This window comes from Diorhabda carinulata, chromosome 4, assembly GCF_026250575.1.
Source record: "Diorhabda carinulata isolate Delta chromosome 4, icDioCari1.1, whole genome shotgun sequence".
NCBI classification, from domain to species: Eukaryota; Metazoa; Arthropoda; class Insecta; order Coleoptera; family Chrysomelidae; genus Diorhabda; species Diorhabda carinulata.
The window spans coordinates 6,344,849-6,371,435 of NC_079463.1; the positions used below are offsets into that span (position 1 = coordinate 6,344,849).

The window sequence follows — 26,587 nt, forward strand, 5'->3', positions numbered from 1 at the left end:
CTGTTTTATTTCGTAGCACAGAATCAGTGGAAGCAAGTAAGCTTAAAAATGAACGCATACTTACAGCTGGAAGACTCCAGCTTTCTTCCGACACCTTAGAGAGGGCAAAAGGAAAAAATAAGAAGGAGAAGATAATGAAATTGCAGTTCTTGAGTCAGATGATATTCGCAGTGCAAAGCAGACAGTTGAATTTTCTTGTAAATACAATGTAACAATCATTGAGTATCCATCTTTTTCACCTGATTTGGTTATAAATGATATCTGGTTATTTTTCAACCTAAAAAACATTAGCGTGATTCAAGTTATGAGCTGGAGGATGAGATAGATGAAGCAATTAATTGATATTTTTAGAGAATTCCAAAAACTTTCAGTCTTTGGAAGCTTTGATTACTAAAATGCAATCTTGTCTCTATATATTGCGTCACCAATGTACTATCAGTTGACTATTAATTTATAAATTTATAGGGATGAATAAAAAAATGGTATATGCCGTTGACATTATCGAATTATAATGAAAAATGAATTTCCAAACAGCTGCCAACGTTTTAATTTTCGGCCCCATAATAGTTAATATCCCTAAGATGAAGTATTAATTTCTATAAAGAAATTTTGACTTCCATTCTAATTGCAGAAGAAGAATGTTAATAAAAAATTATTAAAAGTTTTATGGGTGCTAACCGAAATCTAACCGATTAACCACGGAAAAGTTCTTTCAACTTTGGTCTTTTATATTTTCATCAACGGATCATTTTAAAAGTAGGCAATTAATTATGCAAAAGGGGAAAGAGTGGAGAAATTGTAGAAGTTGAATCTAGTTAGAAATACGAAATACGCCAAAATTATATTAAAATCTACATTTTAATACCAAGAGTTTTTATTCTTTTTCCATCTTTCAAATCGATTTATCATTCAGCTGGTTTTCCATTGTCGCTATAGAACTTGTATTTAAATATCGAGTAGAAAAAATAGCAGATGATAATATCTTTGGGTCTTCTGAGGCCACATAATAAGAACACTTTATATTCCGTCTATTTTGTTGTCCTCTACACTCTTCTCTCTGGAGACTACCATTCTGGTATTAATTTTGGTTACATGTGTTCTGGTATCTTTTGGACGTGACCATACTACTACTAGTGCTTTGTTTATAGTTTCGTAATATTCTACCCATATTTGTATGTTAATGGCCCGAAAGATCATTCCTTTATATTAGTAACAATTAGCGAGCACATTAAGGTAAGAGAATCTGAACAAACTTTAACTAATAACCGGATTAACTGGGAAAGTTTCAAACAAAAAGTTAGTGACAGAGTTCCCGTGTCAGAAATAATGATCAACTATACGAAGAAGCTAAGATAAACATATAAAGAGCAGCATAGAAATTAAAAAAATCCATCTTCTTAGTAGAAGAAGGAGAAACAAATTTTAATTTTCTGCAATTTATATTTTATATTTTATTGGCTCTCGACTTATGTTTCTTATTGCAGTTGTACCATTTTAGGTGACAATCTATGTTATGCTTTGAATGATTATGTTTTTGTTTTCTTTAGTCAGAGTTGTTCTCTAGAACCCCATGGAATTCTATGGCTTGTTTTGATTATGCTATGTCTTTTACACATCTCGGTGTATTATCGATCCTATGTTGAAATTCAAAGTTTAGAAACTATAAAGAGTTTTCATTTAAAAAACTGAATATGCAGCCAGTTCTATTTACTCTTATTTTAAGTATCCATAATTCGTAATCTTTTATCAGTTTTCTCGTCATATCATTCACTTATTCTGTTTTCTTTGCAAAAATAACCAAACCCTAGTTTTAGTAATTTTGTTTTGACTATTAATTCCGTTAATTCATAGCCTATTTTCAATTTGGACTTTATATCTACATATAGTTTTCCCTTCAATCTCAAACGTTCATTTTTTCCATAGATTCCTTGCTTTCTATGAGTACATAAATATTATTTCGATTTCCTTGTTCTTATTTTTGATCTGAATTATGAAAAATTTAATCTCCAGACATGACTTTTTGTAACAATACTGATTGTTCTTCTATTTTGTTTTTTATTATCGCGATTGAGAGCAAAACTCTATTTCATCTATAATTTTTGTTGAATCCCTATAAATGGAGGATATGCTAGATAAACTCCATTCACTTTGATTTTCATCTCATCTTTCGATCTCATTAAATAGCAACTAAATGAAAGATATAATTTCTTAGGGCTTCATTCAAATATTTCTGTTTTGTTCACACTTATTGTCACTAGGTTCTGTTGAATGTGTTCTGGTGCATCTTAGTATTCTCTCCACTTGTTAGGTGTGATTATTTGTACTATATTCTATTGTTTATTATTGTTCCGAACGATTTTCTTAAATCAATTCTTTGATCATCCTTCCAGCGCTTCTTTTGTTTTTTATTCTACCCGGTATGGAGGTAATCCTGTAATCAAATCCACTATTTTTATTTCTCTATTCACCTTGATTATTCTGCATTTGTAACTTGTTGAATTCTTTTCACATCATGATAACTGGAAACTGGAAAATATCTTTGACAACCCTTTTGAGATGAACTAACAACCGGTTACTTTTGATATCTGTTTTGAATAATGTTACGAAAAAGCTTGCGAAATGGGTCCTTGCGCCTTAGTCTACAATGGAGGTTTAAAATTCGGAGAATTGGCGCGGCGCCTTTCATCTTGTTTTTTATAAATGGAAGACGCGCCTCCGATGAACTTTTTATTGTAGAAGGTGGTTTATTTGAAGTATTTCATTCAAATAATTTCTAGGATCGTATACTTATTTATTTCCTTTGCTTCTTCTTGTTCTAGAACTTTGTAGAATTTTATTTAGGTATATAAATGATTTGAGGAAACGCAGTAAGTTAGATTGAAGTTAGTTTACGAATTAGTGAAAGTAATCGCAGAAATTATTCAAATGATATTTATTGTGTATTGTATAGTATTAATTCACTCTAAGAATAGAAAGACTATAATTAAATATAAAAAACGTTACAATAATTTAACTTTAATAACCCTGCCGAGTAATATTTTTCTATATTGGCCTTATCTTATTTAGTTTAGATCCAACGATGACCGCAAAATTTCCGAATTGTCTCTTAGAGTACCCTATTGGCCTAATAAACCCAGCAAAATTTTATGCATTGGAAAACATACATCATGTAATCTAAGGATAGTTTCTGTAGATAGGAAACAAAGTTGATAATTTATTTTCCGATTGTAGAGAACAGAACAGGACTGCGTGATAAAAAAGACAAATACATTTATAATTTACAAATTTATACAAAACACAGTTCTTGTTTCATCTACTATCTCGTACCAACAACCAAATAATCGTATTTACATATTAAAACTAATTTAGGGATGGCAAATGAAAAAAATATATCGATAAATATTTTTTAACGATACCCATTTTCGCAGAACAAAAAATATCGATGTCAATTGTCAATTTATTGGAAAAAATATGAACACACCGCAGACATTTTCAAGCTGAACAGCAATTATATGGTGAACTACCCCACGTAAAGTGACTTCATCATCATTTTTGCCTTCACATGTCTATCTAAGAGTATAGGAAAAAATACTCCAGCCGCTATTTTCGATGCCATTTCGGTATTTTAGCAAGTATATATTGGTAGACGCAGAGGATACGGTCTAAAATAAAATCATTTTCTCCCAATCACATAATTTCATTTTCAAGTTTCCTGTTACCATAAACTATAGATAAAAAACTATGGTTTTGTGTCGAATACGACTCTATAAAAAAGTTGATGAAATATTTTTAAGTCGTGGAAGGCGCATTTATAGATAAAGATCATTTTCTGGAAGCTACCAAACCCGTTTCCGGATTTCGGATGATAATTTATGAGACCATTTAAAGTTTAAAATTTCCAGGATCCGTGACTCGTGACTGGCAAATTTAATTTTGGCGTGAAATGCAACCAAGAGCTTGCTTTTTACCCAATCAATGAGAAATATAATACTTTGAGTGCTCTAAGAGCTCGTTAGAAGCTTAACAATAATGTCGAACACAATTCGTTATTTTTAATATGAGCTGAGACTTGAGGCGGTATTAGCGCGAATGTCAACAATATCGTCTTCAATCGATATCTCAAACTAGTTTTTTACTTTTAATTATATTGAAAATCTTTCGAACCTCAGTATAGTTTTGAAACATTTCTGGTAATTTTCACATTTAGTTTCTGTTTCAAATTTGTTTGTAAAGCTTAAGTTTACAGAGCCCTTCGCAAAAACTTTTATTGTTGTCTCAGATATTTAAATTTCAAGTGCCTATCTTTACTAATATTATAAATGTGAATGTAAGTTTGTTACGTTTTCACCCCACACATATTCTTGGAGGTATTAGAAATAAAATAGAATACTTTCAATAAAAAAAGTTTTTTACTATATATAAAACACTGTTCCACTTTATTACCAACGGTCACGTCAATATCTAATTCAATTGACCATAGTTTCAATTTTTTATATATATTTATTGTTATTTTTTTCTGTTATTATATATGCAGTTTAAAACTATTTGAATTTTCGAGGTTAGGTGTCAATGAGAAGGCATTCGACAAGGATCGTCATCATAAACTGATAAATATCCTACGGGCAACTGGAATTGAAAGCAAGGATATCAACTTTATAGCGAATTTTTACTGGAATCAAAAAGTAAATTACGACTCAAAGACAAATTAACTCAAATATCAACATTGGGAGAGGAGTCAGACAAGGCTGTATACTGTGACCACTACTTTTCAATTTATACTCGAAACATATATTCCGAGAGGCCTACGGTGAAGATGTTGAAGAAGGTATAAAAATAAATGGGGTTACCATAAGCAACTTCCGGTACGCCGATGACGCTGTCCTCGTAGCTGACTCAATGGAAGGTTTACAAACGTTATTAGATCAAATGGTTGAGAAATGTCAGGAGCATGGAACGAAAATTAATACTAAAAAGACTAAGTACATGATCATCAGCAAAAATCCAGTAAACGATGGTGACTTTGTTGTTGACAATGAACCATTAAAACGAGCCGAAAAGCTTAATTATTTGGGAACAACTATTAATGACAAATGGGATCACTCAACAGAAATAAAATGTCGCATTGAGAAAAGAAAAACATCTTGAGATGTTAGGTGTTTTCTATTCTTTTGTATGGTGCGGAAGCATGGCACTTACGGAAGCAACTCTTAAAAAGCTCGAAGATTTTGAAATGTGGATATATAGGCGTTTGCTCCGAATCAGCTGGCAGGATAGAGTGCGTAATGACGATGTTATGGTGCAAATGAGGAAGGAGAGAGAGATTGTAAGATCTGTTAAGGACCAGAAAATTATTTTACTTCGCACATGTAATACGCAATCCTTCCTACTCTGTTCTTCAAAAATGCCTCAGAAGCAAAACTCTCGTGCAGCAAAAGTTTCACGAAATAAAGAATCTTCGGTTCACGTACAGATGAGAAGACAACAGCAAGCAGAGCGACAAAGTGGTTTGAGAGCAGCTGAAACTCCTCTTCAGATACGACTTCATTCAGAAAGACAAGCTACGCTGCAGGTAGCTATTTTCACTATTGCGATGCATTTGAATGTACAGTAGTAAAGTTTCACTTCTATTACTTGGCGAACCAGAAGAGCCTTCAAAAACTTAAGTTTTACATATGAGTCAAAGTAATTTTTAAGCGAAATGAGAAATTATAACTCTTGCTTAGAATCATTTTGATTCATTTCTATTGTAATCATCTCTGAGTTGTGGATTCTTTTTGTCTTAACCTGAGGGTGCTTCAGTTCTATATTATGTTGTAAGGTTTTAGACACAGAAGAAGTTTTTATTTCATTCAAACCTATTCTTATCATACAAATAGTTGTTGCTTTCTGCTACTGCTTTGGGTAGCCTTTCAATATCTTCTTATACCTTTTCCTTTCAATATCAGATTCACTGTCATGATTCGATGGAATAAACTCATTATCAGAGATCTTCTTCGTACTATTTCAACAAACTTCCTTCGAAATTACCATCGCTACATCTAACTCTTCTTAAAAGGATCAGGAATACCTTCATCACTCATTCTATATTATTAAAAAATGACGAAACAATCAGTCAAATAAATATAGACCTCCGGTAGCATTTGGGAATTTCAAACGACAATAAGAAGTCTTGAAGACTCTGAATAACTTTGTTGCTAAGATGTTATACTTCATATTGATAGCCTAACAGATGTAAAGACGCATAGAGATGGAGATGAGGACGTTTGATGAAAAATAGCAAAACTTTTGTCTGAATTTACGGTTTTCTACGGTTGAGAGTTGATACGTAATCTCAATCTATCAAAAGAACGATCAGAGCTGAAAGTCTCAAGATTGGATGCAAAAAAAATATTAACACTAATATATAGAACGCTAAGCAGTTTTAATGTATGAATTAGTAGACCAATTAACAGATAAATATGAAAATATTAATTCCAAAATGAGATTTTTTGTCTTCAATTCTCGAAATAGATGGAAAAAAATAGAAAAATCCTCGTAACGGAGTCTGTTTTATAAAAGAAAATGATTTTAGAAACTGCTCATACAAGGATAAGAAGAAGTATGAGCAGAATTTATAATTCTATGCTACAAACCTTGAACGTTGAATTGTGACATTAAAAGACAGAAAAATTGCGGCTGAAACAGATTGATTTCCAATATTTATATGTTAGTTGGATCTATGTATTCAAGTCGTTAGTCGAGTTGTTAATCTTTGATAATATTCTTATGAAGATCGAAGTTTGATCGAAACTTCCAAAATAATTTCCATGAATCGAGAACATACATTAAGTTGATTAAATATAGGTAAGTCTATGAAGTGAAGAACTTAAGTAATAAATCATTTTATAGAGCATAATTGAATTACGAGGAAATATCCTGCATTCTTCTCTTGAATGCACTTCATTTCAAATTTTGGCACTGGCTCTCGGTTTTAAAATTCGAATATAAAGTAGTAGTCATACTGATAAGGTCGATGCATTTCCGATTCAGTAGCTTAATAGATGAAATCTAATTTGTACATAAATTAGATCTTCGCCAACAGAGACGTATTAACCTAATTCTATCCGGGAAATTGCTGTCTGAATGAAAAATTACTTAAAAGGAATTCTAACAGAATGATCTATTGAATTCAGAAGAAGGGTGGTTGATTGTTTTTATATTGCGGTATAACTATAGTGAGCACATGGAGTTTGAATTATTAGCGTGTGTACCACATATAAAAACATGTGTTCATAAAGAAACGTAACTTACTACTTTTTCTGTTTAATTTACGAAAAAGAGTTGGGTAAAACTAAATATTTCTGTATAAGATATAAACAAAGTATATAGTATCATTTTATGCCGTTTTTCTCTTGTTTAAAATGTTTTTTCGAGTTCGGCAGATAAAATGAATAGTGAAATGAATAAAAGGCGATAAATTGGAAGACGTGACTGGTCATTGTATTGCGATCTATCCCAGATCTATCTTTTTGTGTAAACTTAAACCAAATATCTTTAAAATAACACCTTATATATTTTCTTATTGTAAGAACTATTTAATTTTTTAACAATTTGAATACTTATCTAAATCTTATGTTTCCGCTTCCATCAATCATTAGTATCACTCCAGTATTTACAAATTTTTCATTCAACATGAAAGTGGATTAATCGGAAAGACTATCTTAGACGGATCCTACATTACAGAATATTCTAATGCAATTTTCCAAATGGATGTTCAAGATTTTCGATATCGGGATGATAAAACAGAAGTACACTCTTCTAGAGCAGGTTGCGTCACCGTGTTTTGCTGTTTTTTTCTGGTCGCACTTCATTGCAGGATAAATTTCGTGAAGGTCGACCGAAATCGGCTATGGTGCCAGAAAACATTGATGCTGTGCAGAAACTGGTATTGCAAGATCGTCATGTGATATACCGCGAGATTGAAAAGAGAGGAATGTATAAAAACAGACTATCAATAAAATACGAAAGCGATCTTGGAACTGACTAAACAAAATAATTGCCATTAAAGGAGAAATTAAAGGAATTACAAGGATATACTGAATTAGGAGTCAACTAGTCAAAAAATAATCCCCTGCACAAGCTATTTGGAGAAAGACAGTTAATGTGATTAGCCATGAAAATAGAATTACGAAAAAATCCATGAAGCCAGGATGGACGGAGAGTACAGGACAGAGCGACCACGACAGAAATAGAAGAATGTTGTAGAAAAAGGAAAAAAATTGAAACTTCAATAGAGGAAAGCTAGATTATTTGTTCAGAAAGAAAAACGTAGAAAGAATGACACGAAAAGATATACGACCCTTATTGGTAACTTAATACAATAGGAGGGTGCTTCTTAAGTTTTTAGATAGACAAATAAAAGCAAATACTTATAATTGAATACAGCTTTATTGTTTTCCACAATATTCTCCATTAAGATCAATACTTTTATATGCATTTTAACCAATTGTCGAAGCTTTTTTCCTATTCCGAATGACGTACGTCCAAAACATATTATTTGAACGCATCAACCGCTTCTTCAGGTGTAAAAAAACGTTTACCTCGTAATTTATTTCTAATCTGCGGGAATAAGAAGAAATCATATGGTGCTAGGAGTGTACGGTGATGACCCATCAATTAAATGTTTTGACTGTTTTTGTTTGAGATGATTTATTTTCAGCGATTGGTTTCCCTGATTCTTTCGAAGACTTCTGGGAAACAAATTCTGTTGTACCATTCAGAATTGACCGTTCTAATTTGCTCTAATGAAACGATGGCAACAAGTCCAGTTCTGCACTTTTTTGCACCAAGCGTTTTATTCAGCAGCTGTCAAATTATACGGTAACCAAAGCGAATAGCCAAATGTTCATGCAATATTGAATGTATGCGAGTGAAATTAGCCCAATTATGCCTCAATTTCACGGTATGTCACGTGAGGTACTTGTAATATACTTTTATGTACAACAGCTGATTTTGGACGACATTCGGGAATATCATCTTGTAGCGTTCCGATTGAATTCGGAACAACAGCTCGAGATAGTTTATTACCATAAGTCGAAGCGAGTTGATCAGCATACTGCTGTTGGTTCAATCCACGTCGAAAGTAATAGAAAATCATACGAAATTGTTTCAAGTGTGTCTAAACAACTCAAGTAGCAATCCTCGTATCATTAATAATACAAACCTATATCTGTGATGAGTGAAAGTGAAAATAGAATGATGTAATTGGCTCAATGATAATTCAAAACTCTGGAAATAATAGAAATAATTTGTTTCCAAAGCAGAGTCAAAAACTGCGATGATGAATGCTGTCTTATACAGAAATCCTTCATGTCATCCAATCTTCAAAAATTCAAGTCGTCCTATTATTCTTTCTTGGCATGCTTTTTTGAGTGGTTGTGGACAGATACGTATTCCTATTCATAATAAAAATTTAGTACACTGGAAATTATAAAATATGTGAATCATTTTGATTTCATAGAACATTGAATGATTGTTCCTGTACGGTAAACCATGAGATATTAAAGTTTTGTGAAACCTAGTGATAGTTAATGAGTATATGGTGGAATTAATCAAGTCATCTCGTTAGAGCTAATGTTTGTTGAACAAATTCCGCAATCAAGCTTCACAAATAAGCTACGTGGTCTGAAAATTGACTAATGAGATTGATTCTGTAGAAATTGTCACAAAACGATTTGGTGACAGCACGATCCGATTTAAAGTAAACCCCTCCAGCACTTATATAGCAACTACAGATATTTCTCCAAGTTTTTTCCAATTCTGGGAATTTTTGACTGAACAGTATCCTCATCACAGTTGTTTTGATATTGTTAATCAAATAAAAATGCCCGTTTCTAGATCGTCTTTCATTTTGGAGACGAGAACAGGGCTGCAGGGCGATACATCCGATAAATAAGATGATTGTGTTGATGTGTTATGGAATACTTGATTCACGGTCTGTTCTGATGGAACCAACTCTTTGTGTATCATCCCGCAGCTGACAAATAATACGATCAGCATCGTTTTCACTTTTGACTTGCTTATGCGAGTGATAGCCACGTTTCCCTTCTGGGTCTGCTTCTATCAACGTAGGATCATTTTCTACCAATTCCAAGCGAGTATTCTGCGAATTGACGCTCTGAAAGGATTCGTTGAATCTTGAGTTGAAATATACCTGACGTTTTCGTAGTTGATGTTCAGTATTTTAGTGTCAGTGTCCACCTCGGTCAGTATCCCTAATTACGCTTCGTCTTCCACGCTTTCACGGCTCACATTGATCATTTTATACCAACAAAACCCTCACTCACTGCTCATAGAATCCTCAAAAACAATTTTAATACTTTACCGTATATTTCAGTCGCTTAGGACGCTCCAAAGTGGCGCTGCTGGTAGAGGAATATGTTTTTACATGGAATCTTCCACATGGAACGTCAAGCAGTGTTTTCGCACTGCTAGAGGCAGACAAGAACGTTTCTAGCATCGAATCTCCTTTACAAGGCGCGAATCAGCAGTACCACTTAGCAAAGTTTACCGTTTCCAGTAAGCGTCGCCGAATTCAGTGTGAGTTTATAAGTGAATAGTAGTTGTGTCCGCTACACGGAGGCGCCACTCAGAAATGCCGCAAAGGAACGAGCTATGCTTCTTGGCAGAGCCGCTGTGAAGCGCTGTAGAATGCCTCATGAGAAGGGACTTTTAATCGCCCTACATTGGATAGCGACGCTGAAAATTTCGCTTCTTTCTTTTTGTGATGAACACTACTAAGGCACGAGTACACAACATACACCGAAGAGAGAATAATTCATTGTGTGGAATTGGAAAAAATATGCAGGGTTACCACAAGCGTGGAATAAAGAATCAGTATCGTCATCTAATGGTCAGACGTTGTACAAAATTAGCAAATCAAGAATATATATAAATGGATGAACTGAAAAATGAGGAAATTACCGAAAATTCCGTTATAACACGAGTTCGACATAAGCACTATCACGTTTTAATTAGAATGCGTAAATTTGCTAATGGATTCCATTAGATACGCGTGATTGGCAAATTGACTTTCAAAATAATTTTAATTATCCGACATGCTGTTGGCAATATGTTAAAACATCTAATAAGAGTTTGTTTCAAAATTTGAGAGCTATTTAGACCGACAGTAGGTACGCTTAATTGAATTCACGTGTCTAAAAATCGAGTAGTAGGTTCAGTTTCTTTTTTATTACGTATTAAGTTCATTTTAATATAAAAAGCAGTACAGTACAGAAGAAAATGAAAGAAAACTTATCAAAAATGTGCCATAAAATTTACCATAAAATCAAATCTACTGAAAATATAACAAATTCTGTTTCATGCCCTCTCCAGACTCTCGCGAGGGGTCTCCTAGAAGCTCTTGAGTCTTGTCCAGCGAAGACGGAGAGAGTGCTAACTATCCACACTCTCTATTTACTCAGTTGCTCGATACGTCTACTATAAAATGGACGTTATTCAATTTAGATTTATAGGAATACGTATTTATATTCTCAGACGCCCTCTAAAAGTTGTCTTAACGAATTCTTTAGCAAGAAGAATAGAAATACATTGGTAATCTTGATTCAAATAATGAATATAAAATTGAAATAATATATATATAACTTCATTTATTTACGCATAAACGGGCCCTATTAAAATTGAAGAATGCCCGACATGCGACGTTGTGAAACTGGATAAATGCCTTAATAGAAAGCGGCGAGGAAGTAGGGATCAGAAGCAGGCAGTTAATGCGAAGTTAACTTAGGAGCTAAAGCAAACGATTTTGCATATTATCCACTTAGAGAGAATAAACTCAGTGGTGCAGTGTGCACAAATATACAGACACACTGGCAAAAACACACAGACATATATACAACGCAGAATGAGATGGGATTTAATAGAATTTGCTGTGTCGTATTGGGAAGTTTCGGGAACGGCATAAAGGGAAATTGGAGGTCTTGGTGGAAGTTTGCATAGAAACGCGGGTAGAGGTTCGGTGTGGTTTGTTAGCGGTTTACATTTACAATGCGACACATATACATGGAGATGTTTGTCACTTTGAAACAGTCACTGATTAGTACGACAGAGGGAATAGGTTGGAAATACGGAAAATATGTCTTTAATAATAAAAGAAACAATATAGGTATTTGAGTAAGTACTTTTCTTACAAAAAGAACATAAATATCCGTTTTATATGGAATGTAATTAGTTCGTAGAAGATCGGGGATGAAGTAGTCGGTTCATAACGATTTTTGGGGAAATATTTTCCTGTACTTCAATTTCATTGTTATTTTTGTCAAAGAATTGAATATAAGTATATTGATTGTTTTTTTTATATCTGTTTGAAATATCTTTTAATAATAGCCAACAGGATGGAATAACGATTTTTATGATAAGAAGTTGTGTTAATCCTGAAAAAACTGATTTTTTTTATAAATTAGAAATGATTGGAAGACCCAATTGTTTTCTATGAATAAATCTAGAATGTTTAGGCTTGAATAATAATTTTATAGTGTATGCTAGACGGAAAAAGCCTCGAAATATGTCATTATTTATATAATTAGCCTCATACGTCTATTTGTAAACACTTTTTACTATAAGAAGAGCTGGATCCATTTTGGTACTGCGTCCTTTTTCAAAACATCCGCTCTCATATTTGTGTTCTTCCTATTTTTGTAGGTTGATGGTTTTCAGAATATTAAGGTTTCATTCCATCCGCTATTTTTTTCTCTTGAGGTATGTCCTGCAAATTTCCATTTGAACTCTACCATGTGTCTAAAGACATCCCTTGATTTATTGTATTACAGGTTTAGTTTCTTTTATTGCCAGTTTTATACTAAACATTTCTCTTATCATAAATTTGTTTCTTCATACCTTTATACATTTGAATTGAAAATCTTGTGTTCGCTTTTCCATAAATATTTTTTATCAAATCGCTGTACCTATAGTCATATCTTCATTTTGCGACAAGTTTCCCACTGCCCAGTGCTCTATGCTGTTGGAAGCTTTTTCGAGCTTAATTTTTTTGGTTAGTAGATGGTGTACTTGAATCTTTTCTAAATCATGCATGCTCTTTGAAATGTCTACATATCCTAATTCAGGAGACTATTTGCGTTTAAAAATGTCGAAATTGTACAAAACGTGTTGGGAAGAACCAGACGCTTTTTGTTTTACCAGTTACTACTAATTTTCCTAACGTCTATTTAAAAAAAAATAAATAAAAAAAGTCTTGTTTACCGCCAATAGATTTTTTTCTATTCCTGGAATAATTGATCATTCAATTTTTGGGAGTGTACAAATTTCAATGAACACCAGTCTACTTAAATTAATTAATTCATCAAATAAGAAATACTAAAATAATAAGAATTGACGATTTAATGAAAATCTCTGAGAAAACTCGTAATTGGAATTTCCTTCTCATTGATTCTAGATAGTTATGTTTCACCCAGTTCAAGCATGATAACAACTATGCTTATATTATTGCTCACGCTTATTTTAAAACCTCTTGTTTTGTATGTAATATCATAATTGATAATTATGAGACCTTATTAAACTAATAACTCAATTTCAGAAAACGTTTTTCTTCAATTTATCAACTTCACGTTCTGATTTCTACAAAAAACTTCTAATGGGCTACACGGGATGTCACAACTAAAAATTGACCCACATTTCCAGTTCTGTACGGTTAACATTGTTGACTCCAGTTTGCTCAATGACCTTTTGCCATTTTTCTTTCAGCTTCATGATTCCACTCTCATAAAATTTCTGTTCCTTATCAGCAAAAAACTGAACCAGGTGCGATTGAAGGTCATTAATCGAAAAACGGTACCAAATTTTCCAAATTAGTCATTAGTTGGAGACAGTTTTCAATGTCATTTGTCGAACTATGAATAGATTCCATACTTCATACACTCTAAGTATCCTCTGCATCAAATCCTACATATGTTCGATGAGATTCGAATTTGGTAATCCGGGTGGCCACTCCAGGTTATAAACCAAAGGTTTTTGGAGATCGGCATGTTATAACAATATCTTGTTAGATCACGATTCTACCAATTTTCAAAAGTGATGTAATTCACTTCTTCATGATAATCGTTTTTATTTCTTATTCAAAGCATCGATCAAACTTCTTGCGGGGTTTAGTATTCAATGGTAGATACTGAAGCTGCCTCTGCATCTTTTCGTGGTGGATTGCCAACTACTTTTCCACCTTTTAGGTGATCTCCCGGAAGGCCTTGAGCCGGGCGGGTTGTTTTCTAGGACTATTCTCGGAAGTCTGTTCTCGTCCATCCGTCTTACATGGTTGTACCACCGTATCAAAATTTAATCAACAACCCTCGTATACAATAGGTCGTTTCGTCAGAAAAGTGCTTCAACGTATGTACGCCACTATTGATATAATTTTATTACCGTGTAAATTATTTAGGTTGTCAATTAACGACTTAAAGTTAGGCAAACAAGTTGAGCTAGCGGATTTTATATATAATAGAGTAAATGAGGTAGTCAAACAAGATGTCCTTAGAACTTTAAAGTTGATGCTGATTGCATGGAGCGCAAAGTTCGTTGTGATCTATTCGGAGTACGGAATTCTGTTGTAAACAAATTTAATTGAGTTGTTATTACACAGTCGAAAATGCGCTTCGGTCCGTATAAAATAAATAAGGTAATCAGTAAGAATCTTGAGTACTAGTAACGAGTTATGAGTAGTTTACAAAGAAGAACTTTCTAATGAGGAGGCGATTATGGTGGAAGGCAGTTTTTTGTGTTTAACTTGAAATATTTGCATATAGAAATAAGAGTGTATAGCTAGAGCAAAATATGAATAGAATTAATATCGAATAACCATAATGTTTTCAGAGAAAAACATTCGGGATATACTACGAAAATTCAAACTACGCTAATTTTCAAATGTGAAAAGAGAAGCGCTGTAACAGCGTCAGTAAATAACGCTGGCAGTGCATATTTAGTAACCATGAGTTGTTATATGGTTGAGACAAAAGAATGAAGGGGAAATTCGGCACGTCATATATACACAAAGAAAAATTCAATACAAACTGTTTCAGGACCCTATAACACCCTTTACTTCAATGGCAGTTCCACAAATTTTTGATTTTTAATATTTGGCTACCCAGACAATCTAACTTATTACTTTAAAGCGAGATATCTCTACTCCTAGTGGTCTGATGATTTCCCCTTTATACACTTACTGATTAATAGTAACATTCACTTCGTTCAATTTCCAATCGAAGATCGATAAATCAGTTACGTCATTCACGTAACAATGACCAATGAAGCTGCTTATATTATAATGAATGTATTCGTTGGCTTCGCATCGCTTCGGTTGGAATACATGTTATTCTCAACGTTACATTATTGAAAATATTTCTTAAATATCAAATGTCCGTTATTAGGACATTTATATTTAGGTGGATCACCTAGTTGATGAATGCGAATCCTAACCTTAATTGAGATCTATATCACAGTTTCCGAACGTCGCGATCAATTTTCAGTTTTAAAATAAGAACTCTTCGTTATTATCTCTATTTATTGCGTTAATTTTTCCATGATATATATTTAGTTGTATAATAGATTCTAGATTTTTAATTGTTGTTATTGAACAGTTATCAACGATTCGCTCCCTCTAATGGATTTTGCACTAAAATTTAAGACTAATACACTAAAAACCATGCTGAACTGCAAAAAATATGAGATTCGCAAACTTCAGTAACCTAACAATAACGCTGCTCATGAGAGTTAATAGTAGATAGCCATTTAATGGTAATAAAGAATAAAAGTTCAAAAAAACATAGACAAATGAAGCAACCTGTCAGCAGACTAGCAATTATTCTCAGTATTTACCTAGATTTATTATCTCTGGTGATATAATGTCATTCTGTCATTCAAAGTTCTTCAATCGTTTCTGTCTTTTATTATGCCCCGTATTCTACTTTTCTATCTTCCTGTATGTATTGATTATTTTCATCAGTTCGAATAAGTACACCTCTTTTTTTCTTCTTTTATTTTTTTCACTTTATATTCTTCTTCTTCTGTTCTGCTTGCAAAGTTTTACATGATTGCCAAATATATTTTTACGTCATATTACGATGAACAAAAAAAAATGAGAAAATGTTGACTATATTCTAAACGCTATAAATAATATATTTTGCTGCTGCTAGCTTTTTGCTTCTCAAATAGAAGAATTGAAACCAAAGAATCTCGGTGTAAATTCAATTGTTCTCCATTTACCTATCCATCTATCTGAAAATACAACTTCAAGATCTTATGAAATGGCAAGGTACCGCATCTTGTTGAACCTAATATTTATATTCAGAACAAAGGTACTCATATCATCTAATTTCGCCAATTCCAAATACAGTGATGCACTGAGAACTTCGTCAAAGATCTTGTAACTTGATTTCAAAAAATCCCATTTACATTCACTTTTTCTGTGCGTTGATTGCCTTTCCTCATCTAGGGAGGATTGTAATTTGCCCTATATTCGACAATTTTGTTGATTTATCTAATAGTAGATTTATTGTTAATATTCAGCTGCAATGTATCTCCGCTTCAATGCCCTAAGTTTCTCAGGTAATCCAATCTCGTACAATTCTTCCCTCAAAATCTATAAGTATGCTCAATGTAATTAGATAAATATTGTTAATGAAGTAAAATAAGGTGACGGAAAACAGCAAACGCCTCATTATTTTTAGCGCTTGAGACAGTTAAATTTTTTAGAACGGATTGTGAAATCTGCTCTCCAGGATTGCTTCAGGAAGTGAAAACACCGCTAGGAATATGTAGTTGAATCAAACGGAAACTACTTCTAAGGAGCCTCGATGCTGATGTCATAGATAAAGATGTTTGGAGAAAAAAATTACTTAATACGATAAAATACTCTTTTTACTATGAATTTTCATCTCTTCATAAATGTTTATGTTAAATTCAAAACTTTAGTTTTTTTAGGGCGCCCCTGGCTGTATATAACGGTCAAATTTGCAGTTTTCCATTCGGTAGAGTCGTTGAAAAGTTAGAAGTTAGTGAAGCTGGTGTTATGAGGGTGAATGTTCACGGAAAAGGTTCACATATTTTTATCGTGAATTATTCAATATGCATAACCGCTATTCAGATGTTATTTACGGGACAAAGTCAGAAAAAGTATTGAATAAAATTGACCATGCGATCTGTGTGTTTTTATTTAAAAAAAAATCATTGCATAGATCATTACGATTAGATATGGAATTTATTAAAAGAATGCAACTCAATTAGTATTATTTGCCCAATTATTCTTAAAGCAAGCTCTATTAAATATAATATCTCATGCTTACAAATAATTCATTCATCACATAATTTTTGACACCCATTCCCAAAATTGCCAATACTACTTTAGCGACTTCTCTTTTATGGATTCTTTAAATAAAATTACACTTTGCTCGAAATGTTTTGTATTATGAGATTTGTAGATTTAAGTGTAAAAAATTATTCACAATACCATTCGTAGTTAGTGGAAGAAGAACTTGATTTTAAACGATTGATGAGAATGCATTGAACTAAATAAAAGAATCGTAAGCAACTCTCGCGGTGGAATCGATAAGCTGGAGTCTTAAAAAAACTTGACAAAAGCGATAATCTCAGACGTCCACTCCTATCAATTATGCCCACTGATTTGTATCAACTCGTCAAATCACATGAATATTTATGCACAAAATATGTCGGTACTGATCGGTACTGAACAAGTGGTTTAACATTCCAATCTCAATATGAATATTTCAGAACTTATCAATTCAAGAGATTCCTATTGAAATCATAGTCATTTCAAATGTTTAGTGTCTGTTTGACATCGTATAAAAGGGTAATTGCGAAGTGACCGTATTTGAAGGATTATAAAGAGCTTCTTAATAAAGACAACGCACCTTCTCACATTACCCATCGTATTCACCAGATTTGATCCCCAGTGAATTAATTTTCCCTGTTTCATGACCTCAAAGTTTCACTTGTAGGAGAAATATCAGACGAGGACGATTAAAAACGAAAATTATTGGTTGGTCTGAAACTATTTAGTTAAATGAAATTCAGCTTTTCCGGAAAAGTCTGTATTAAGTTTCTGCATAGGCAAAGTAGCTTTAGCTGGATCCTGTCAGTCGAAAACCTAAATAAACAGCAACATAATTAACTGTGTGGCGGTTGATTATGAAAACTAACGAATGACGGCGATTTCAAAAAGTGATCGTTTCTGAATAATTTACCTCCTTCCATTTGAAACTATTGGAAATTCTGTTTTGTGCTATCCTGGTGATTCTGGCAAGGATAGTTGTACGAATTTATGATTTTGTTGGATCGTCAGCGATCCTTAATAAGAGTGTCAATATTTAGTTAGATGGGTGAACAAAAACTTATTCTCAACCAGAATTTTTCGATTATAAAAGTATATCTATTTTTTCTTAGTTAATCAATTTAATAGAAAATCAGTTTGAAAATTGACGTTTCCACTAATTTGTACCTTTTATTTCAAAATAGTTTTCTATTAAAAAAGACTTAAAATCAAGATGATGGACACAGCTCATGTAGTGATCAAATGAATTCAAAATATAAATATTTTTGAAAAAAATTTATTTCATGGAATGGACTCGTTTTTTTGAATGAATACTTATGAAAGCATGGGAGTTACGGAGAGAAGAAAATGTATAAACTCGAAATTGATTGATTCATTAATATCTTGTATATTCGTATGTGAATAGTGTAGATTGAGAAATATTCACGAAACGAATATCGAGGTGGTTCTTAATATTTCTATAAGCAGTTTGGTTGAAAAGAAATTATTATTATCGAATAGAGTGATGTCAGTTAACGTGTTAGTTTCCTCTATTTTAATAGGTAGCTACAACTGAATTTTTCATAGCATTCTTATAGGCACAAATCAAAATGAGTGAATCAAGTTCCTTCTAAGAGCTTGTACCTTTCATTTATTATTATAGTCATAGATAAAGTGTATAATTAAATGGATGAGTTATGATCTACATTAACCCACTCCTATGTAATATTAGACGAGAGTATTCAATTCATACTGTAAAAATAATATTTTCCATATAATAAGTTTTCAGTTTGTATCTTGGCAAGGGGCTGTGAATTGAATTGAGACGATAAATGTGAATACATTCAAATGAAATTTCAGATTACCTATCAGATCATATATTCTAGATTTTTAAAGCAAAGTAGAGAACAGGGTCATAGTTGAACGGATCTGCAGCACATCCATTTGCAGGATTCTCTCTTTGTGCAAACCAGCCATTAGCGTGACATTTCAGATTTGAGTCATTGTTACATCCAAAGGGATAAATTGGGAAATATGCTGCGTACATACATATGGAACTGTGAATACCTGGATAACGGGATATTAATCATGGCAAATGGATTGCGAGAGACAGACTGATTAAAGGTAGTGTGTACGTCTGTTTGTGTGAGTGTGGGTGTTCGAAGTATAAATGATACATTTTTATTTGCGATGATTTGAATTAGGTAACGCAGAGTGTGTTCCAAAAAGGGTGTATGGTTTGTATTTGTTGTTTGAGAAATACGAGAATGTTGATGAAAAAATGTGTGAAAGTAAATAAACAGCACAGCACAGCAATACAGAAAATAGCGTTGTATTTAACAGATAAAAACTCAAAGTAATGCATATAATTCTCTGATGAATCTTATAAGTAAACAATCCTAGAGTGGTATAATCAATTTTAGTTGTAAAAAAAGGTATGATGCACTTATTTCTAAAGCTACCAATTGTACAATGGTTCAGATAAATGTAAAGCTATCATATTCCAACACTCTGTTAATCTTTCCGTGAGCCGAACTAGTAAACTAAACCTAACATACACCACTGGAAGCCATACTGTTCAAAAGTACTCAGCACTTGGCTTTTGGTACCGGACGTAGACACTAATTCCTCTATAACTACATGTTTCTCATCGCAGGAAGCTCCACTAATATCCAAAACACTTGACAATTCTTAAAATACCTTTAATCTATCAGTTTTTTTATACTTAACCAGATTCGGTCTTCGTTTCTGGATACAAAAGTTCTGCAACATCTACTACAACTTTTTAACAAATGAATATTCAGAAAATGAATTGTTTGCTTTAGCTATTTTCTAGCTAATTCTCAAAATAACTTCAACGGGACTGTCTAGAATTTTCATATTTAGGAATACTGAGAAAATTGAGAAAACTACTTGCTGGAGTAATACTCCTTCATATTATATGGAATTTTTTCACTCTACAATAAACACGTAGGTTTACCACTGTGCAAGATGCAAAAGTACTCATCAGTATACTTGTCTTAAAATTGACTAATTCTCAGTTCACTCTATGCTTTCTTGAACCAATTTTTTTGGATATTTTCCGTTTCGTGTTCTCTATAGTATGCCAATATGCGATGCAAATTGTGAATACGGTGTGGTGATTGTACTAATTCACCGATTGGTTGAAAAAAGATTCTGTTGAGTTCAAAACTTGATTTATATAAAAATAAAAACGATTGCGTGTTCGTTGGAGACATATAATCTTGCACAAGTACTCCAAGCATATCAGGCAACTCTATTTCTTGTAAACAACTGACATATTCTGTGATGTTCCATTGAGTACGTTGAATAATATTATCTATCGATTTTATAAGTTGAAGAATATACTTTTAGGTTGGTTGATAGTAGTTACAAATAAACAGTGTGCTTACCTAATATTATATGATTTTTTTAACCGCTTATAGACCGGTTTGAAGCTGTAGAGGGTCACGGTTTACCGACATATGACGTGTATATAAATCATTAAGTAGTATAAGTGGTGCTTGCTTTATCCAATAATGTATTTGAGTAAATATTTATGAACATAACATAATTTTTTTTTTGCAGAAAATCTTCAGGAAAAGTGTAACACCTCCGCAAAGAAAATTTGTGAATAAATAACTTTCGTTCGGAGACTGGTGGATTCTTCACTAGTGGGTTAGTAATTCAGTAAACGTGTATGATGCAGTGACTTAAAAACTCGAAAAGTTTGCGGAAGTGTCTGTAGCTCAAATTTCCTGAAATGCAAGCAAAAATTACTGCATCTTTGTTCAAGAATATCATGGCTTCACAAGTCTTGTTGATAATTGCTGTGTTTATGGGTAAGTGAGAATAATTAATGGTTTATTATACTTCTACTGTTGAGTTTATTCTATTCTCACTTTATTGTGAAAAATAATGAGAGCAGGACAGCTTAAACAGAATTGATATGCATGTTATCCCGCATATAACAATATAACATGTAAAAATATGACCGATTTGGAGCACAGTTCCAAAAAGTATGAACAACAATTGTAATCACTACTACTTCCGCTAAATTTGTCATTACCTCTCAATATTGTTATCAACTCATCTATTGACGTAGATCATGAAGCCGGCCCTGTTCTATTGGGTCCATTTTTTAAATAACTTATTTATAGTATGTAATAATCGTTTTCATAGGACCAATTACTAAAAAAGGTTTTTTGTTTGTTTATATTCTAGAACCGAATTATCGAGAAAGCTGTTTTGTATAAATAGTAGTTATCAGCGAGTTAGTCAGTAAATAATCTGATATCATCCTCAACACATCGAGATAAGCAAGTAAACGATGTGTTCAAATCAATTAATATGTGAAGAATTAGATAAGTGTTTAGTGATAAGTTTCAGAGTATAGTTTAGTGAATAGTAAAGTGTACTTAGAATAAAAGTATAAACCAATTAAGTGAGTAAACAAACTTCACAATATGACCTATCTTCTGTTCACTACAAATAAAGTATGTTCAGTGTCGGAATTAATACATTTTTAGAGGTATCAAATACTCAAACACCCATCAACTTGATCTATATTTATAAAAAGTGGCAGTATATCTATAAATAGTATTGAGCTACTTGGTACTATATATTTTAGAATACAATGAAAACAAAAGTTTTTTTGAGAAAGAATATTTTATCTGTGCTCAAAGTAATCACCATCTAAATTATTGCAATTTTGTGCAATTTACACAACTTAAAAGCTTAAATGCTCTTAAAAAATTAATCAATTCTTTCATCTCTCTCATTCCCCGTCGTTAAAAGTAATATTATAGATGTTTCTTTAGTTTAAAGAACGGCCAGAGCTCACATATACCCAAATCAGGTGAATATGGTGGACGTTAAATGATTGTTTCATTAACACGTTAACCCGCGGACTCAAGAATTTCAGGTGACCATTATGTGGTTTAACAATTTGCTTTATTTGATTTTCAGGCTCGATTGCTTCCACAAATCTTGAACATTAACAGAAAACTACTCATATAACTTGACGCAAATTTAGTTTTTCGACATTGCTGACGAATCTTCGTAAATCCATATACGACTTTCCTAGTCAGTAGGAATAGCATTAGAATTCTACAATAACATGTGCATTTGGCATCCAAGGAGTAACCATTTTTTTCATATCAAAGTCATCATGTGAAATTGAAAGTACTATTGCGGATTCCACATAAAGATTTGCCTCAAATACTTGTTCAAATTTGAGATAATTACGATTTCGGACCAACGATCAATATTTTGTTCACTATTAGATATTTCCATTTATTCATTACTTAGTTGTGGTTAATAGTTAGTGTAGTGTAGTGAAATTAAGTTCTGGTTAGTCAATCAGGGGCTTTTCATAATTATTACATATATTTGTTGGTACGTCTCGAGATACGCAGCGTTGCCAAACCGTTGAGTATTAGTATCAGTGATTCTGATAATGCTTTTGAAAAAATATCTAGCAACTCATACCTCATCATCAGAAGATAAAGGTTTTCATTAAATTCACTATGTCACCTAGACGTAGCTGCTCGCGAAGAACTTTTGTAACAAAATACGCATTTGAGACTTTGTTGTTCGGGCTTTATCGATTTTAACGATGTTAACTTCGTAGAAAAGTATTTACGATTCAAGTGAAAGATGCAATGATATGCAGATAATCCAACTTATCCCTCGCAAATGAAATTAAAAACTTAATTAAGGAAAAACTCAATCCAAATGTTTTGAAACCAAAGAGGCTTCGAAAATCGCGAATCTTTTTGCTACACGTTTTGTTATTCTTGAGTCCACATGATCGACGAACGGTATAAGTCCTTTTGGTATTTGGTTGCGATGTCCTTATGAACGGAGATGAACTGTAGATGAGTTATCTGTTGGTAGGATATTGAACTGAATCAAATGTGTGAGAAAATAGTATCATTAATTCGTATTTTCAAGTGATAAATGAGATGTACCACCCACAAATTCAACCGAATTTATAATTTATGTCAATATAACCCATAAAAACGAAAACGATGCTTTTCCCTTTTTCCTACTTGTATCAAAGGCAGCAAATGTTTTGTACGTGTTCGTGTTAGATTATACTCAAGTTATGTATAGAGCAACAAATTTTGTATACGATCAGAACATACTGATGGAACACAACTATTATTCACAAACATTGCCCCGGCACCTCCGGCAATTTTTGAGAATTATTACCGATACCGATCACTTCTTACTTTTACGTGTATGATGTATTTCGTCAGGATAAGAAGATGGATACCGATAAATATGACGAATCTTAATGTTGATTGAAGAAGAACAATGAAAATGAAGTTTTATATTACACGATACTACAAAAGCTATTGATCTTAATTGCTGTTTATTGGTATTCATGAATTTAAAAATGCGGGTATATATTTCAACATATCTGACAAAATCAATATCACCTCGGGTTCTGTTTTAAACGGTTCTTTCTGTTTTGCATCACGTTTTATACTAGATATTAAGGTAGGAAATATGACTTCAATTTTAAATTCTTCAGAACTGTATCGATTTTTAGGTTATGTAATATTAACTGCGCTGAAACATTTGATTCCTCATCTATTTTTCCAATTTTCACGTTAGGAAATTACTTGTAGATTTCTTTTACTTTTGGAAGACGTGGATTTCTTGCCAAATCATTTAATTCGCATTACGAAACCAATCGTTGAACGTGACGTAATTCTCGTCAAATTGTAAAGTTTTCTCTGTAGTCTCCAGAGGGAACATTAACGATTATCGGGTAACACGGCATAACTCTTATTGATAGGAATTTTAATATATTGGCAAATCGGAGATCAATAACGTTCAATTTTAAGGCTCAGATAATATTAATTACAACAGAAAAAGAAATAATCGCTGATGACTATTTATAAAGATTCGAAGGAGTTTCTGATGTGAGTCAACACTGGCGGTTTTTCTGCACACGATGATTCCCATTGAGTGTAAACGTGGTATCCAAGTGATAAAAAGATGAATATGTATTTTGATTTCTTGAAATAATAAATAAATTATGTGGAATATACAGAGATGTTGTTTAGTTATCGCAATAATGAAGAACCCAGAGTTTTCTATCACAAAATAATAATTTTGAGTGTGTAAACATAGGTCAGAAAATCTGGTTAGCGGATAGGATAAATAAAACTAACAGTAATAACCGGATTAACTTTGATTCAATGTTTGCGGCGTTGTCCGATTGTGTGAAAAATTGGATAAAAGCGAATTCTCTGAACCGTTGAGGTGGCATACGCTTTTTACGCTAGTGAATATAGAAATGATTAGGATGAGACTGGCACAAGTGATTGATGATTTTAAGAAATAAAACAAGAAAATGCAGAGCTTAAACAAAAAGTAGAAATGTAAGACATGAAAATTGCATTTCTAGAGTGAGAAATAACAAGAAAATCCTATTATTGAAAGAATACAAGAGAGGACAACACCACGAAATGATAGAGAAATGAACATCGATGATTTTCCATTTCTTTTTTATGATGAGAATCGTCAATCTCCTCAAAAATCTCTGACCAACGAGCCATTTTTTCAATTCTGGGAACAGAAAATAATCTGAAAGGACTACATCTGGCGAATAGCGTGCATGAGGTAGCTATTCAAACTTTAATCCATTGATTTTGACCATTGCAATAACGGATATGTGAGCTGGAGCATTGTATTAATGAAACAACACTTTCTTCTTACCCAATAAGTTGCAATAAGTTCACATAATACTCGCCATTCATAGTTTTTCTTTCAGGATAGTCAATGAAAAATATTCAACGCGCATCCCAAAAAACCGACGCCACGACCTTGTCTGCAGATGGAAGGGTCTTTGCCTTTTTAGGAGCCGGTTCTCCCTTTTCAGTCCATTGGTTCGATTGATTTTTTATTCCGGGTATGAAATGATCGACCTACGCTTCATCCATGGTTATGAAATGGCGCAAACATTCAGCTTTATTTCCATTCCATTTATTTTATTCCATTGTGAGGAAACGCGGCACCCATCTTTCGCACAGCTTTCTCATGTCCAAATTTCCAGACAATATGCGATGTACTGCATTTTTTGACATGCCTACTACGTTTTATAACTCGCACCGTTTCATTTGATGATCATCCAGATTTTCTTCAACATTTCTGGAGTCGTTAGTCGTTTAGTCGAAAACTGCGATGCTGGTCTTCGCAGGTCGTGCGACCTCGCTGCTACCTAATGTTTTACTGTTGATAACTGAGGAGCCGTCTCACACAGAGTAGAATCTGGTTCAGCTTTTATATTGGTTGGGTTAATACCTTTCAAATCAAAGTTTCACATAACTAGTTCAACGTGGAGGTTTCAAACTTGGAACATATGCTGTATAGAATGTGTATTTTCTAGTACTGTGGTATTTTTCAAGCAGCTACCGCTATCTCTAGATGATGCCAGGTACTTTTGGGACCGTATGAATCGACAAAAATTACGCGAAAGAAATAGTCAAAGATAGAAAGCACTGTATTCTACATAAAGTATATATCAAATAGAAATGGAATACGAAAAGACACCAAAATGAATATGTATAAACGTTTTGATCATTTACATGTTAGTGAAAGATGGGTACTTACAAATTCATTAAAAGCAAATACAGAGTCAAAGGAATAAGAAAGGAAACAGTAGCAAACGATTTCAATAAAGAACCTGTGATGAAAACAATGGAAAAACAAGTTTTGTGAGATGGACAACAATAGACAGGCAAGGGATTTGGTAAGCTAGAGAAATCTTGGGAATACTCTGTCCCGGAAATTTTAACAGACAATGAAAAAATATAGAAATTAGTTGCAGAAATTTGTGCATGTGTGTATTGAATCAACGTTTTCTTTTTATCAATGTGACATTCACATAGATTTCAACGTATTGAATTGTTCAGTTTCAATGTGTTAATTGTGAAATTCTATAATTAACACACCACGTTGATGTTTACTTGTTACATTTCTTCTGGAAAAATAAAATATTTTCAGCCTCGTTAATTGAATAAACGAAAAAACTTTTCGTGTCGTTGATTAGGTTTGCAACAGAAATTCATGAAACTCCGTTTCCTCTAACGACGGGGAAATTATGAGGGATGTTCACAGTACGTAGGGATCTTTTATCCCTGCGGTATAAATATTCAATACACGAAGGAATTAAAGCACTTTTGTTGTTTTATTTTCACTTATACCAAGAGCCTTTTGAAGCTACGTTACGTATATTGTGTT

At 33.0% G+C, this 26,587-nt stretch overlaps 2 protein-coding genes across 2 annotated transcripts in view; both read left to right on the top strand.

Moving 5' to 3' along the window:
- LOC130892274 (uncharacterized) overlaps window positions 1–5,145 on the top strand; it is a 44,250-nt gene extending 39,105 nt beyond the window's left edge. Inside the window, exon 3 of the mRNA XM_057797556.1 lies at window positions 4,801–5,145. Within this exon, the coding sequence (XP_057653539.1) occupies window positions 4,801–5,145 (345 nt within the window). The remainder of the gene's footprint in view (window positions 1–4,800) is intronic.
- LOC130892280 (uncharacterized) overlaps window positions 1–26,587 on the top strand; it is a 214,152-nt gene that overhangs the window by 51,976 nt on the left and 135,589 nt on the right. Inside the window, exon 2 of the mRNA XM_057797614.1 lies at window positions 20,918–21,171. Coding sequence (XP_057653597.1) covers window positions 21,093–21,171 — 79 coding nt within the window. The 5' untranslated portion in view covers window positions 20,918–21,092. The remainder of the gene's footprint in view (window positions 1–20,917; window positions 21,172–26,587) is intronic.